The sequence below is a fragment of the Dasypus novemcinctus genome, chromosome 4, assembly GCF_030445035.2.
Source record: "Dasypus novemcinctus isolate mDasNov1 chromosome 4, mDasNov1.1.hap2, whole genome shotgun sequence".
Taxonomy (NCBI): Eukaryota; Metazoa; Chordata; class Mammalia; order Cingulata; family Dasypodidae; genus Dasypus; species Dasypus novemcinctus.
Window position 1 is genome coordinate 44,607,540 of NC_080676.1, and position 17,734 is coordinate 44,625,273.

A 17,734-nucleotide genomic window follows, 5' to 3' on the forward strand; every position below is an offset into this window, starting at 1 on the left:
CAGTGGTCTTCAAGTGATGACTTGAACATGCCTTCCAGGCTTACAGCACATGAGAGTCCCAAATTATTGACCTCAGTTTTTGAGGCTGGACTACCCGGCTGGGTCAAATGGACTACTACACACCCAGTATCAACCTCGGAAGTGTTGATGGGGTAGCAAATGAAATCTTCAGACAGAAACTGCATACAGAGAGGCAGCATGGCTAATTCTACAGAGTGGGTCCTCAATAAATACGCCCTAAATGAATGAATCAAGTTGTGAAAAGCGTTACTGTCAAGCTGTCCTCTGATGACAGACCAGATGCCTAAGAATACTGAACAGAAAAGGGATAGAGTATGGTGCCAAGAAAGAAGTAGAATAATTATTTAAAGGCTTCCTTCTTATCTGATCCACAATAAAACTGGGTAGCACTTGAAATGTATCTTCGAAGAACCCCCAAACGTCCCTTTCTGCCCTGTCTTCCTTAAATTACCCTTTCGTGCTGCTCCTTCTTTGACCCATGCCAAGGGACCAGCCACGATTATATTCTTGCCACAACTTCCATCTCCTCTTGTACAATCTTTACCCATGACAAGACCTGATAAACTAGTTCACACCAAAGTGTAAATGACTGGTACTATACTCTCCATCAGGTTTCTTTATTTTTTCCTAAAAGACAGAAATTAATCTTCAATTTTTTAAGGCCCCAGGGTGCTTTTTATAATTACATGGATCTTCTGGTGCCTCTGATATCATCCATACAGCATAATGTCTAGGGTGCCTACTCACACATGAGTTTTTATCCACAACCTAGAGTTATGCATTGGTTTCAAATATTTCTCGCTGATCCCAAACTGTATTCTTTATTCATAATCAGAGGAAGAGGACCAAGATATCAGTTTAGTGCCGAGCCTGGCTTAGCCAGAAGGAAGACCTCTTCTTGTTACTCTACGAAAACAAGTAAATCACAGCTTTCTGTCACAGAACAAAAGTCCCATAAATAAAACAATGAGTCAGAATACTCACAGGGTTAAGCTAAAGGTAGAAATTTGAAGTACTCCAATTCTCAGTGGTATGTTATAAAGTAGTCAAAAATATCTGCGGCCCAGAAGCAGACTAGTTAGTACTCACTAAGGATAACGAGAGGTTGAAGAATTGTTTGTAGCCAATTATGATAACACATATCTGGTCTGGGACATATATTTTGTAGTAGTTCCTCTGAAGGGATTTGCAAATTAAATTATTTAAATGTGTATATCATTAGCAGTTTAAATAGATGACATTTATTTTGGCAGGAGATTAATTTTTAACTTGGCAGCTGTTTTTAGACAGACTGTTGTCAGGTTATCACAGTGACCAACTTGGAAGGAAGGAAGAATGAAATTACAGAAGATTGTTTTGTTTTCAGACCTTCAGGCTTGCATTTCCCCAAAGATGCTAATAATTTTGGCAATATCCTAAGACACTGGGTCCCAGAGACACTGCACAACTTGCATCTTTGTGACCTGATTTCAGTAATAACCCCACATTATTCTTATTTTGGCTTTTCATTTTGGAGAACTGAAAATGTTTTCTAAAAGAGGAAGTCTTCAAATATACTCTTCGGAGACTCTTTCTTTTTTTTTTTGTAAACTGGAGATGTATATGGGCGTGCATTATGGAGGGGCAGGGCTAGGTATTGGGAAGAACTCTGGAGACCTGAAAGCTGGGAAACCTGGGTTCAGATTCATTAATGGGTGTGCTCTTGCCTCAGGCCTCCGTGTCCTCATCTGTAAGATGAGGGTACTTAGAGCTGTATTATTTTAGCCCTGTAGTGGAAAGTTCGTGCATCTATGAAACCAGCCTAGGGAGATAAAGTCACGTTCTCCTGTGATCTCCACACAGACCACAGGGTGTCTCTCAACCTCCTCACAGCCTGAGCACCCACAGCAACCAGATCCCATTTAACCCCAATTTTAATCTCTTGACCTTTAAGCATAAGGCATGAAAACAATGTCAGCTGGCACTGCAGTTACTGACAGGATAGTAACTCAGAGTACATGTTAGATTACCAGCTAACAGAATGGAAAAGAGGAGGGCTTCTTGGAGACGGGGGCAAGTCTCACCTTTCTACTTAACACTTTTGAATATACTTTCAAATTTTCAGCTTTTTATACAAAGCAACTAGCCACAAATCTTGTTTTCTATCAAACATGCTACTGAAATACACTGAAATAGCCACCAACATCCCATTTGTTTCTCTCTCATTGATAAGAAATCCCAATGAGTTCTTTGAGCAAGGTAGAAATGAGAAAGTCTGATTATTCTTAATCAGAGAAGATGACCCAGAACAACAAATCCATATCCTGGTTTCTTTTAACATAAAGAGCTTTCAATAATAAGAAGGAAGAATAAATTCAAAAGAATATGGGAAATGGTTTAAGCATTTTTTCCAAATAAGCAACCAGATATGATAAGTAAATTCATTAAAAATAAATTTAAATTCAAACAATGTTTTTAGTTTTCCCTTTGGATTAGGTAAATCATAAACCAAAAGGCCCATGAGAATTCTTCCACTGCAAGTTTCAGGCTGAGATGTTAGACTTGGTTTTGAAAACACAATGAAGACGTCATACCTTGAAATCATATGTGGCATCTGGATTTTCGTCACAGGCAATGACTTCTGGAGCCATCCAATAGGGGGTCCCAATGAAGGTATTCCTTCTGCCCACTGTTCGATCTAGCTGGGCACTGACTCCAAAGTCCACTATTGAAGGGAAGACAAATGAATAATGTCTGTGATCTTAGATTTTAAGTGGTGGTAAAATGAGTTTGGATTTTTCAATTGATGACGTGTGCCAATGAGGAAAGCAGAGTGTTATATTTGGGCGTACCAAGCCTCCATGGGAAGTGAAAATTGGTATTAAATCAAAGGCAAGCTTGGTGGCCATAAAGGGTAGTAATTAAGGGATATGAAGAAAGTAGTTAAGAGCTGAGGTTTTGGAGTCAGACCGCCTAAGGTGCCACTGTATTTCTGCCACTTACTAGCAATGTGACCTGGAGTTAGTAGCTTTTTGAGCTTTGGTTTTCTAATCTGTGAAATGAGGATGAGGGTCTCCACGTAGAACTCATTTTTAAGTGTGATAATCTACCTAAACGTGACTACTACAGGGTCTAGCATATAATACGCTCTCAACAGATAAGTATTAATTAGTGCATAGTGAAGAGTCTGGGGATAGCTTACCTAGTAGGTACTACTTAGCCTATTCAATATATACTTTTGTTTGTTAAAGGGAACACTTGTGAGATGAAAATTTGAGTGGCCCCAAATGCTAACAAAGGAAAAATGGAAATACACATTTTAACAAAAAAGGCAAGAGCCACTTTTGGGGAAATAAACATTGAGAATATTTAAATCCCTTTGAATATACATAATCACATGAACAAAGACTCTTTTCTAGATCACAAATTGTGCATCCTATAATTTTCCTTAAAGGATAGTTGATCATTCATGCTCTAGCTCATATACACAAACAGGCACATGCATGAGAGAATTCTCTACTTAATGTAAACAATTCCAGATTTGTTGTGGGAAGGAATCCAATGGACAGCACCAAAGAAAAGGATTCAACATACAACCCTGACAGACTGAAGTGGGATAATCAGTAGCCACTGAAAGTGGGAAATTGAGCATCCATTTTGTAGTGGCACCTTAGTTAATGAAATAATGTGAGTACAACTTAAAATGTAGGGGAATGAAGCAGAAATTAGTTATTCTAAACATGTCTAACTGTGGATACTATCAATAAAAAAAGATACCGTTTTTGTTCCGTTATAGCTGCAAGTATGTAAACCAACTATAAGATTTAGGAGACCATTTCAAGGTCAGTCACATCCAATCTAAAGGGTCTTAGCTAAAAAAAAATCTAGATTGTTTCTACACATTGATTAAATATGTGGTCTGTTCACATAATGTATAACAATTCACTCCTTAAAATGCTTTTTAGGAAAAAATTTTTGAAATAAAAAAAGAAATACTTTCATTTCCTTTTTTAGCCTCCAAATCCACAGTGACAAATTTACATTCATTACCAAAAAAAAAAAAAAAAGTTATTGGAACAATCCTATCAATTTTTGCAATTTCCAGGCTCACTGGATTCTTTTCTTACCTAGTTTAACTTCTGCATTCTCAGTCAGCAAGACATTCTGCCCTTTAATATCTCGATGAATCACTTTATGCTGGTGCAGGTGACTCAGCCCCTGCAGTAATGGAGAGTTAGGAAGAGTTCTTAAGAACATCAGCCAAAATGCAAATAAATTACTTTAGATTCTATTCATCCAAAAAAATATAAACTCACCCAGAGAAATTTTCTGAATTGACATTTTTGCTATTTGAACCCATAGGCAATTGATCAGTGTGAGCGGAAATATACAGGCAGTTCTTGGTATGCGTGAATAGCAGATTGAGTATAACAGTTCCAACCTGCACAAATTTCAGTTAACACAGAACTGCTCGTATTTGCTAGTTTATAACAGGAACATTTACACCATATCTGTTTGGAAAACGAACCTAATTTAACTGAATCTCCTGCCGTTTGGGGGGACAGTATTTGAATTTAAAATTTAAATTAATATTACCCCCTGTTGTATAATGTTTTAATCATTTATTTTCTGTTTTGCAACTTTAATTAAACACGATAAAATGTTTCTCAGGCCATTCTAGAAATTTCCCATAGGCTTTAGCCAGTGTGGTTCACATTGAAAAGGAAAAACAATTCTATTTTCTTTGTTGGCAATTATCAAGGCCACTTTAGTGTTATATATTTATGTGCATTATATGAGACAATTCTTTGGTGACATTCAAACATGGCTGTGTTCCATTTCTCAATGAATGACACCAAATTTGGCTTCTTTGTAATGTGAGTTCTATATGGTATACAGACTTACTCCAAGGTTTCTCAACAGAGACATCACAACTAAAAGAACCTAAATTTCAGGTCTTAAAGTAAATGATGAAAATGTCAACACTTGATAATTCAAGGCATTGGGTACACAGGGTGTGCTATTTCATTATTTGTAATTTTCTGTATTTTAATTTTTTCTCCATGACAACAAAACCAGTGTATGGACGGTAAAATTGACCCAAATATGAGCAAAATTAATTTCCTGAATTCCCTTTCTGAAGAAATTCACCATGAGAATACAGAAGTCCAAAAAAATCCTTGAGTACATATAAGGATATGAGTAAACAAATTGTTTGATAGGCTAATACAAGGCACAGGTTTGGATCTTAAAAAATTATTTCCTTATCTAGCCGAAACGATATAAGGTAGGCATTAAGAAGATTTAAGTGTAGGGTTTTCCCAACATATAAATACTCTGTAAATCCTTAGGAGAGGACTAATGAGCTCTTTCCCTCCTTTACCACCCAAGTGACTGAAATAGATACCAGGGCATACAAGTGAGACAAAAGTTTGATTTAATGAGATCATACAATTCATAATCTCTGAAACTTCTTATGGACTTTTCGGGTGATCAAATGTTTGGAAGAACATCTTTTTTTTCTTTTTCTTTTAAAAGATTTATTTATTTATTTATTTCTCCCATCCCCCAACCCCCTGTTGTCTGCTCTCTGTCCATTTGCTGTGTGTTCTTCCGTGTCTGCTTGTATTCTCATTAGGCAGCTCCAGGAACCAATCCTGGGACCTTCCAGAAAGGGAGAGAGGCGATCATTCTCTTGCGCCACCTCGGCTCCCCATTCTGCTATGTCTTCTTATTGTCTCTCCTCTGTGTCTCTTGTTATGTCATCTTGCAGTACTAGTTCTCTGCGTTGACTGGCACTCCCACGCGGGGCGGCACTCTGTGTGGGCCAGCTCGGTGCACAGGCCAGCTTGCCTTCACCAGGAGGCCCTGGGCATTGAACCCCAGACCTCCTATATGGTAAATGGGAGCCCAACTGCTTGAGCCACATCCATTTCCCCAGAAGGACATCTTATCTCAATCACTAGTCTCATTTGGCAGAACATATTAGATAAAGAACTCCACTGTTTTCACACATTTTAAAGCAGGGTATTGAGAGATTTTCACAGGGTAGATCCATCCCTGCTGCTCCTGAGAACCTTGGGGATAAACTCACAAAACCTTTCTTGTCACATACCCGTAAGATCTCTCTGCAGATGTACGCAATCCACTCTTCCTTCAATGTGTTACCTTTTGTGTTCTTAATCAAATCAGTAACAGAGCCAGCACCACAAAACTCCATCACCAACTGGCAAAGGAAACAAGCACACCATGGTTATAATTGCGTTTTACATCTTCCACATGGTTGGGTTAATAAAGTACAAGATATCCCACTTGGCGATTTTGGAACGCCATTCCTGCAAAGAAAGAAAGATCATAAAGCAATATATAAAACATAAACTCTTGACTTAATTTCATCCCAAAATGATAGAACAGAAACATTATTTTTCCAAGTGTTCCCAGCTCAAAGTTATAGTGGGAAATTGAGGAAAATCTTCATATTCTAAAGTTTCTTATTTGTTTGTTTGATCTTTGTTTTTTGAGGTACTGGGGCCAAGGCTTGAACCCCAGACCTCATATGTGGGAAGCTGGAGCTCAACCACTGAGCCACATCAGCTCCCCAGCATTTTTTAAAATAGCAGCAGGCAGGTGGTTCAGACATAGCTGAGAATACATCTGTGCTTTACCTTAGCAGTGTAACTCATTTTTCCTTCAAAGTAGGACCATTCCCCTGCAGAAAGAGCTGCAGCTTTCTAGGTGGCCCCAAGTTAGGACAATACAAGTGTACACTGTTCATGGTATTGGTATGTAAGTGCAACTGTATGTTGTCTGAGTGGGGCTGTTTTTAATTAACTTCAGCAAATGTTTTCAGGAGGTTGGACACATCAAATAAATTCAATAAACAATGAACTCTAATTTAGCACCTTTTATTCGAAAGGCTCCAAGCTCTCTATAAATATAAACTCATTACAGCGCTCAGGAACTTTATAAAATAGGCAGAAATACACATCTCCCTTACTTAACTAGGAAATAGAAACTAAAAAAGAAAAAGCAATCTGCTTTCAAGCTTTCATATCCATTGTCTCGGTTTAAAAAGCATCCATTTCCATATTTTCTCTTTCTTCAACAAAAGTCATATTATTAGGCACTCATATTATTATTTTTATAATTATATGAAATGAATTTAGAATAACTAGCAAGCAATCTCTGACTTGACATTAGAAACAGAAGTAAAATGGAACCATAATCAAATCACACTGATGGTTCTAGCTCTGTCAAAAATGTACACTCCTGTCTTCAGCACCGTGTCCTAAAAAATAACTCACCAGCCTGCAAAATCTTCAGGGCAAAAATTTTCCTTTCTTTTTCTCAGTATCACTAGTATCCAGGATAATACTGGGCAACGTAGAAACTCATAGGGTGAGATGGGGGAAAAATACTTTGGTTAGTAGTAATATTGTTATGTGTGTTTGTATATAGTGTAGTAATATTGTATGTTAGTTTTGTAAGTTCACAACTACTATTGTATACTTACTATGTATGTTCACGTATGAGTGATATACAGCAATAAATTTTTTAAAAAGGAAAAAAAAGTAGAAACTCAATGAAAGCTCATGAAATGAGCTTGATGAATGAGTTTTCAATGCCTGTTCTGAATTGTCTTATGATTCCACAAAGGGTGGGGAAATCCTCCCAATCTTTACAGATAAAATGGTATGATGAGTAGTATTTGTTTCAAAATCATGACAGTGACGGGAATGCAGATGGGAGTATGTTATCAGGCAAGACTGGCTGACGGTTGCTGGGGCTAGTTTTGGGCACATTATACTTTTGTAAATTTTGAGAATTTTCCATAAAACAAAGGAAAGAAAATCCCAATATGCATCAAACCATCAGGATGGCGACAAGAACAACCATCTTTGGTTAGGAAGAAAAAGAATGCCCTCTTAAGTAAGCCAAACGTGTTTCAGCCCTTTCTCCAAATCCCATTTTGAAAAGAACAGTGACCAGACCTCCTCCTCCACGCTCCCATATCAGTTAGAGAAAATGTCCCACCACTGAGCTCTATTAGGCCACGTCATTAAAGTTCCCAAGGAGAGCAGCGGAAGCCCAGTGACTCCAGACTTTTAAAATCAGATTGGACAAAATACTTTCAAATATTCGGCAGGAAACAATCCTACTCTAGGCAGGCACTAATGTCAGTGATTTCTATAATTTGCTTCTCCATTCAGCTCCACCTAAGGCTGCTAAGTTCTTTTCATCTTCCTACGGTACAAAATGATTGGTAGATTATGTAATGATTTTGGGTGTTTTTTTTTAATAAAAAAAAAGAAAGAAAAAGAAAAAGAAATAAAGAAGTCAGTTTTTGCTAGCAATTGGTTCCTGCAGCCACACAGCAACACTGATAATTACTGCGACCACACAGCGGGGACCTTCCCTCACCACAGGTAAACTCATCTCATTAATAAACAGAAACAGGGCTCAACATGCCAAGCTCAGCAGCGATAAGTCAATAATTCCAAATCTCACAAGTAAGAAATAATGGATCATTAATATTCTCCCCAAAAAAGAAAGTTCTCAAAGAGTTTATACTGGGGCAATAATGCTTGCTAACATTTACTGAGGCTTTGCCAAATACCAGGCAACAAGCTTAGTGATTTACAATTGCTGTTTCATTCTTTCTTCTTCCCCTCAATTCCTTTTTCTTTCTTTATTTGGAAACAGAGCTTAGTTATGGTCTGAAGCTTTATCCATAGCAGCGTTGAAAACAGGATGCTCTCTCAGTTAGCAACTGTGAGGTCTAAGTCGGGTTCCCTAACCACCTGGTACTCAGTCACAGCCCCTCCCCTCCCCTATAAAGTGCATAATAAAAACATTAACCTTAGAGGTTTAATGCAAACACTGTGTCTATGGATGCAAAGGTCCTAACATTCAGAAAGCTTCAAACAGATTTCTGAGTTGAGTTCAGTGGAAAGGTTTATTATTTTCACATTCTTCGTTCTGTCTGCATTTATAAAAAAGCAGCAAGGACAAGCATCCAATTTGGAAGATGGCATCTAACTTCCACAAGATCTGCTTCAGGGGGATATTGAAGAGACAGGGCTAAAAGATGATTATAAAAGGCATCAGACACATGTACTTCTAAAACCTCTATGAATGAAAGAGTACCAAGGACACACGTCTTTTCTTCAAGCTTGGACCACACAGCACTGCATTCCGGGCCCTGGGTCTTCTCGTTTGGAAGGGGGCAGAGTTTGAGAAGGAATATTGCATCTGAAATTCTCACTCAACACCACCCAAATAACTGGGTCAGAAAATGACATGCATGTGCATGTAACCTAGAAAAGAAGAAAAGTTAATATTACAGGAAGAGGGGGTCCAAGTCCAGGACTGCAGCAGTGCCACAATGTAGCAGAGCTGAGTATTAGGGGAAAGGATTGCTCAAATTACTTGGACATGGCTAGTGATGTTCTACGTAAATACCTGTGAAAAACAAAGGGTAGCAGTTTGATATTATTTATGAATTCCAAAAGTAGATATTGGATTATATTTGTAATCTAATCCTCTGGGCATATCAGATTGTATTAACTTCAGAGGTTTCACTTTACTAGATTAAATTATGATTAGGGCTTTGACTGGGTCACGTCAGTAGGACATTGAGGCCCTGCCCCTTGGTGGATGGGGACTCAGAGAAAATGACAGGGCAGAGGAGAAATTGGGTTTTTTTTATGCCATACCCCAGGAAGTAAACACACAGGAGAAGAACACAGAGGAATAGAGACAGCTCCATAGACATGGCAGAGGTCCCAGGAAGCGAAAGAGCCTGAGAGTCTCCAGCTGACCTTGTGTAAAGAAAAGAGCAGCTGAGTCCAGAGAGAAACAATTCCTGGGAGACAGAAAAGACTTACTCTAACCTATTGCTGATATTGGAAGAAGCTGGGACCATGAATCCTTAAAAGGAAGAGGAAGCCTGAACCCGTGTAGACATCGGCAACCATCTTGCTCCAACACATGGCAACAGACTTTGGTGAGGGAAATAATTTATGCTTTACGGCCTGGTGACTGTAAACTTCTACCCCCAAATAAATACCCTTTATAAAGGCCAACAGATTCCTGGTACTTTGCATCAGCACCCCTTTGACTGACTAATACACAAGGGTTTTGACATATTTCACAATTTAAATGACTGATTATAACATGTTTTTTTGTCAACTGCCTTACCTTCCTGAGGAGCACAATTTCTTTTCTTAGAAGTTGGGAGTGGAAGAGAGTTTATTACGTCTTCCAATGCTTCCCTTCTCTTCAGAACAACATTTAAGGGGAGGGTCTTCAGCCTCAGCTGATGCTAGAAGGCATCTCAGAAGCACTATCCAAGTCAGCCCTGAGTCTACCTCCCAGGGCAAGAGCCTTCTGTAAGGAATCACCAGAGAAGGTCCCTTCTCTTCCCTTTCCCACCCCAGCATCTCTGAAACAATGAAAAAGGCTTATCTTCAGAGTCAGTCCAACAGGTCTGGAGTGATTTCTGGGCTCCCTAAAAGATTCACTCACTTGCTAGTTAATTGGTTTTAAGTTCCTATAACAAGAAACCCAGCCTTTCGATGATATTTTAAAACTGCAGACACTCGTCTAGACTATCCCGACAGGCACTCACTCCTCCCAAACATCCTCAGTCAGTCATCACAAGTATAAGTGGACTTTCCCTGTTTTACAGGAATGGGGGGCAGTGGGAGCGGGCAGGGATGAGGAAGAGAAGGGTACAGGAAGACAAACAGCTGCCTAAAATGAGAGAGGAGTTTGTACCAAGTGTTTTAAGGGGCACCCAAAGCAAGGATAGGAAAGATAAACTTCCAAGAATTCACAATTCTGTAAAGGAACAGCTAATCGCTCTTCAACATCTAGAAACATCAGTGAGTCAAGACACAGGATATTTTTATTACATGTGGCTGGGATTAGCCACAGATATCCTCTGTATGATTTATAAAGATGCAAACAAAACTCAAACTCAGTAACTTGGCTTTCATTTTCCATAGGTATGTTAAGTCTCACAATATAAAGTACCCGTGTAGAGACACACAATAATTTGTAGCTGGCATATGAATACATATATCATTAAAATCAACTGACTTAAAGGTAAGTAAAACTGTCGGGCATTTTCAAATTTGGAAAAGAAACCTAAACAATCCTTTTCATTTATATTTAAACTAACAAGTATTTGAAAAAAATTTTTTTGCCTTTCTCAATTATATTTTTAGACCTAAGAATACTTAGACTACAAATTCTAAGTCTTCCAAAGATGAAAATATGAGTCTCAAGGATATGAAATGTTCCAAACTTTGTCAAAAAAGTTTCTGGATAATGGACAACTTTATGTCTTGAAAATGACTATGGCAGTTTGAATTTACTTAGCCAACTGGTATATTTGGCAGCCAAGAAGCCTGCCCAAGGGAGCAGATGTGGCTCAAGTGGTTGAGGACCTGCTTCCCACACGGGAGTCCCAGGTTTGGTTCCCAGTTCCTCCTAAAAACAAAACAAAACAAAACAAATAACAAGCAAACACACCAACAAAAACCATCTCAGGGGAGCTGAAGTGGCTCGGTGGTTGAGCACCAGCTTCTCCAATCCAAGGTCCAGGGTTCAATCCCTGGCCCCAGTACCTCACTAGAACACTAGAAATGCTCAGTAGTTGTCTGTGTTTATGGAGGAAGGAGCTGTCTCACACTCAGCATTGTGGCATTCAAGGAAACACTTGAGAAGTTAGCTAACTGCATCTTGTATTTGGTGTCTGGCACTTAAATTTCACACTATGCATGCAAGATCTTGAGAATTTGTCCTGGTAGGAGTAAACCATTACACATCTACTTTGTCCTCAGGACCTAAACATAGAAACTAAACTTAAGAGAGTATGGAATTTATAACTCTCATCTCACAATGTTACACTCAAATCAAAGAATTTGGGGGAGGGGTAGAAGTAGGGGCAAGTTTTCAGGCAGATTAAAAATAGGAAAAGAAAAAAATACCCATATCTCAATGTACATAGGACTAAGCAAGTTGGCATTTGAGGGATTTAAGTACAACATATACTTTGCTCAAATTAATCAGAAAAGGACCTAGAAAGATTGTATGGAACACTGGCAAAAGAGCTATGGGCATGCTAAGGTAAAAAAGTAGTTTAAGTGCAGTCCCAGTGAAATTCATTGGGATCAAGAGGAAATCATTTCCACATTCTCGTCAATGAACTGTCCATTAATTCATAAAAATGGCTCTATTAAAACTGAACTCAGGCCCATGTTGCAAGATATTAAGTTAGGTATAGCTTCAATCAGTGTTTGTATCTAAGTGACTTACATTCTGACTAATAGATCATCCAATGGGGCAGCTCAGAGACTGGGAGACTGTTTACAATCACTCCTATCATTTTAGACAGTCTTTCACTACTTACCAAATTCAGCCTTTTAAAGTTTCTACTCAACAATAAGATTCAAACCAGTTCTCTAAACAAGTGACCCACTCTCTATATATGTAGAAAAAGAATCCTTTACTTATAAAAGTGGCAAACTGATTAAAACAATCCAAAAAGATGAAACCCTCATTTCTAACATGCAAAACTAAGGAAAGAGAAATTTTAGTTAACCATTGAAGACTCAGCTATGGATGGTCAAATTTTTAATGATGTTATCTGTAGTACCTTACCTTTAAAATCTCAAGACAACCAAAAATGTTCTGGGCATGATTTCTGCCAAATCAAGATACCATAGCAATGGAACTCCAAAACATAACAGAATTAGGTCTAGGGCTGTAGTAAACGTTACTGCAGATTTTAGAAAGTATTGTTCATTGGTAGTTGTACGGCCTTCAGATCTTAGTTCATCTCAATATCTCATTTACTTCCAAGAACTGAAGGATTCTAAGTACTAGAAGGCCCATCAGAAATGATCTAATTCAGGGGCTGGCAGGTAATATAAATGCATAAAGTTGAGCATCTATGGAAGACAACAAGGAGTAACGGAACCTCTGGTATAAAACTGGAGTGGGCAGGTACCCTCTAAAATGAACAGCTGGTATACTACTCTAACACACTGCTGCAATTTGGCTTTCAGCCAAATAATTCCAGATCATATGATTTTTCAAAAATTTACAAGGAAAACATTTTATGTGAAACCACTTGATTTTACTGCTCTTGGCATAATTAATACACCACCACCTTATGTGAACCAAACTAAACACATCTACAGGTTGCAATTAGCTTCTGGGGGGACTGTTTGCAAACTCAGACCTAGTCCAATTTAATTTTTATAATGAAGAATCAAAATGCCAGGCATGGCCTTCTGCCAAAGCTAGAATCCAGGGCTTTGGGTATTCAGGCCAGTTTTTGGCCAACTGCTAGAATATTTGTCCCTCAAAGGCATACAACATAATTTCTTAATTCTTAGTTCTTCAAGTCTACAATTTTATGATCTAATGATGGCTTACTGACTCATTTAAGTGCAATGCCCTGCTATCTTACTTGACCACCCTCCATTTCAGAAGCTAATCAAACATTCATTTCCTTTTGCAAGACATTGTAGCCCTGTGATTATTATGGTAGAATTGAAGAGATAGCAAAATATATATCATTTTACTTTCTAATTTTAGAGAAATAAGTCTATTTAATAGGTATTATTTCTTACACAGGCCCAGTTTCTGAATAGCATGCAGCAAAATGAAGAGCCTCTTCATGGCTGAGATGCAGTGGAATGAGATGGCAATGTCGTATGTCAGGAGGCTGCCTTGTTTCTGAGAGATCAGAATCTTTATTGAAAGAACGTTCCCTTTTTTGATTTCCGGATCAAGCCCTGAGCAGTTGATAAAGGAGAATTACTTGGCCGTTATCAGAAGTAGTTGTATCTTCACAAAGAGCTGGTACTAAACAAGTATTTATCTCTACAACAAGACTGATAGTATTTGCACAGATTATAATTCAATCAGTCACCTGAAACAGCAATACATATTGGCTAGTAGGATACGTGCAAATCTCTGTCCTCCAGCCACAGCAAAATAAATATCTGAGGAATATTTTATTTGGACTGAATACAAGTACCATGTAACATACTTAAATGTTAGTAAGTGCTGTTTCAATTTGCTACAAGTCTCTATATAATATATAATAGTATTTTATATAAATTTAATTCTAATAAAATGCCACTAGCTTCAAGAGTCAACTACATGTAATCCTTGCAATTATTTGACAGAACATTCCCAAAAGGTTTAATATACTTTTCCAATATGCATTTCTTAAACTTTGCAACAGAGCTTACTATCATCTTGAAAGTTGGGAAAACTGAAGAATGAAAATTAAGAGTAAAAATAAAGTTATTTAAGTACAAAACTTCAATTCTATTTTGAATACCAATCTTTTATAACAAAACTATTTTTCATGATTAAAAGAGGAAGAGTGTAGGGTTTAGGGGCTTTGTTCTAGCCTCGGACAGCAGGGGGTTAGCTAGCACATTGACTTCATCACTTATTAGCCATGAAAACTTGGGCAAATTTCTCAGCTTCTCTGAGCCCAATTTTCTCAGCTAAGTGGCATAATGTTATGCCTTTGTTGCCATGAATCTCATTTTAGGATTATACACTTACATTTATTTTCTGCTACTACTTTTATATTTTTAATTTTCACATTTCCTCTACAACACATTTATAAGGCTATGACTAAAATCTTACTATAACTCTTTCAGAAATCACATATAAATCATTTAAATCAATGTGATCATACAAAATGGGTTTATTTACCCGCAGAGTGCATTTTTATGTTAAACTCAGAAATGGATCTTATGGGGAAAAGTATTCCTAATAGTTCTTTTCATTTCCAAAGATTGTACTATTTGATATTAAATGACAGAAAAATATGTTCTTTTCTTAGCTAACATTATATCCCTTTTTGGCCACCAATTGCATTCACTGTATATATTTTGTCTTCTCAGCTGGATTATAAATGTCTTATGCATTAAGACCCAAGACTGAACTCATTAAGAAAGTGTCCATGAACTAGTCATCACTGGATCCATGCAGTTCAGCACAGTGTATGGCATACAGTAGGCACTTAATGATCCATTGAATTCTGTGTGTGTTAAGACGCAAATTAAGGCATCTGGAAAATGAGCAATACAGTATGTGATTAACAGGTATTTTTAGAGCCATTAATCCAGCAGCAACATGAGAGATGAAGAGAGGTTCCAAACAGAAGAGATAGAAAGTGGACTAGGTAAGAGGCTACTACAAAATCTTGGCTTCCACTGAACAGGCCTACTAGTGACACGATGATGAGATTGGCAAAGGAGGGCCAAACCAAGACATTAGAGGCCTAAACTAACTAAATCAAAGTTCCAATGTCAGAAACCAGGAAGGCAAGAAGAGCAATCTGGGCAGGGCAGGGCAGGGAAAGGGGCGGTTTCGCTATTAGACATACTTAACTGATAGTATCAGTTACCCATTAGAGCTTAAGCACTGACATCAATACTGGCCTGCCTGGGGCACCGACAAGTGGACAAGGGGAAGCAGGAAAAGGAAAGCAACCTTTGCAGAGTGCCTCCACAGTGTCAGGCACTGTGTTAGGGATTTTATTTATGGAGTTACAATTTACATTTCAGAGTCATGCACACCCTAGTGACAGGCCAAGACAAAGAATCACTTAGTTAGATCCTAGCTCCACCATTTCTAACTGGGTAGACCTTGGAGGAGTTTACTTCCTGCTCACCCTGACTGCCCCATGCCACAGGCCATCTGCCATACTTCTACTCTCTGTAAACCATATAGTTTCTTCATCCAAGAAACTAGGATAATAATAATAATGGCTACTCATAAGAACTGGAACGTGTATATATATATATATATATATATATATATATATATATATATATATAGCAAAATATATAGCATGGTTTCTAAAATATAATAAAAAACCTCTATAAAAGGTAGTCATTAGTGAAAAGAAGGAGAATTTGAAAACTGGCTTTGAGGATGGTCCACATTAAGAGAATGAAGAAAGATTTAAAGATACTTAAAGAATGAGAAAGTATTCAGGGAAATGGGAGAAAATATCGAAAACACCTGTTAAGAAAACCATAGGGGCCAAGGGTTTTAAAGAAGTCATTAATCAAACTCAGCAGTGAGGACAGGGAAACAGGCCTTGGGCTTGCATGTTTTTCTTGCAAGAAAAGCAAATTTGGACAGTACTACATACCCAGAGTTGGTCATCCATGCCTGGCGGGTTCTTTTTGATAAAAGCACCATAGTATGTAGCAATATTCCGGTGATGAGAGTATTTCTTCAACATGTTAATTTCTTGTTTGATTTCTTCTTCTTCATCCTGTATTAGAACAGTACAGTAAATATGTTGTATGAAAACCCGTGTCTTTAGTAGGATTCCGTTTTTTCATCATCATCCCTAACAACTAATAAGTTTGTTCTTAATTATTTTCTTCTGTGGCGATAAAAGGATTATTATATAGCACTACAAAGAAAAAATTTATAACACACTGGCAGTCCAAGGGAGTCTTCTGTTTGTACAGAACACAGTCATAGCACACAACCTCCTAGAAAAATACCCTATGCCTCTATCTGAAAGAGGTCAAGGTAGTCAGGCAACTGAGATAAAATTCACTCTAGGTCTCTGGGAGCTGTGTCTATCAAGTACCTATCACTGATCATACCTGGTACAGAGAAGAATGAGAAAAGTGAGAAGAAAAAAATAGAGGCTCTTAGATTTAATATTTGTTAGCTTCATTTTCTTTGAAGCCTACTTTTATTGAAGTACCTGCTTGAAGAGGATGAAAGTCAGATGGGAAAAGGAGCAAGGGTAAGCTCCCCAGCTCTGGGAAGTTCATAAAGCAGGAGTACCTACCCAACTTCAGGAAACTAAACATGAAAAGGAGAAGAGAAATGTGGTAGTGCCAGGGACATAAAAAGAAATACAACTCTCCTATAGAGTGAGCTCCCTAATATTCAGATTTTACTCATTCTGAATATCAATTTGGAGTTTACCAACTAAGGCTATTTTTGAGGCCCTGGCATTACTAGTAAAGAGTACATGTTCTCCTGTAAAGTTCTCTTACCACGACCCAAAAGCCCACCCACAGTGGGTCCCTGTCTGTACCCCTCCAGCTGCAAGGGCCTTCTTCCAGTATCTCCACATTGTCAGGCCCTTCTGCAGTCTCCCATGTGATATCCTCTTTCTCCTTCCTCTTCGCCATATAATTTCTATGCATCCTTCCTTACTGAGTTTAACTAACACCGCTCCAGGGCAAGCTTCCTTAATTCCCTCAGGCAATATCAAGTTCCCCCCTCTCCTTACACTTCTTCACACCCTCGCCATTTTTGCTAGTACTGGCAAGGAGGCATGGGTCATACAGGGTCACAGTTGCCCTTTACTTGTCTCTCTGCCTTCAGATCCAGTTCCAGCGCCCCTTCCTCAGTGAGCCCTCTGATTCTGCCTGGCTTGGCTCTAGTATCACGCATCATCACACATCTTCCTTTGCAGGACCCATCAGAATTGCAACCCGCATTTCTCTGTCTGCTCGTCTGGTTAAAGACTCTCTTCCCAGTCAGTCCATAATGGCCACAAACACAAGAACCTGCCTCATTTGGCTCTCAGTAATAGTTCCAGCACCAAGCAAAGTGCCTGTGAATAAATGTAAAGAAAAGAATGAGTAACCACCAAGGGTTCAACCACTTACAGCAGCAGGAGCAATGCTTACAAGGAATCGTTAAAAATAGC

At 38.4% G+C, this 17,734-nt stretch overlaps 1 protein-coding gene across 11 annotated transcripts in view; it reads right to left on the bottom strand.

The window, feature by feature from the left end:
• Nucleotides 1-17,734, bottom strand: part of TNIK (TRAF2 and NCK interacting kinase) — a 435,835-nt gene that overhangs the window by 141,891 nt on the left and 276,210 nt on the right. For all 11 annotated transcript variants that reach the window (XM_058295284.2, XM_058295283.2, XM_058295286.2 and 8 more), the window contains 4 exons: nucleotides 16,202-16,327; nucleotides 6,116-6,226; nucleotides 4,128-4,218; nucleotides 2,595-2,725 (listed from right to left, as the gene is read on the bottom strand). In XM_058295284.2, the coding sequence (XP_058151267.1) occupies nucleotides 2,595-2,725; nucleotides 4,128-4,218; nucleotides 6,116-6,226; nucleotides 16,202-16,327 (459 nt within the window). The remainder of the gene's footprint in view (nucleotides 1-2,594; nucleotides 2,726-4,127; nucleotides 4,219-6,115; nucleotides 6,227-16,201; nucleotides 16,328-17,734) is intronic.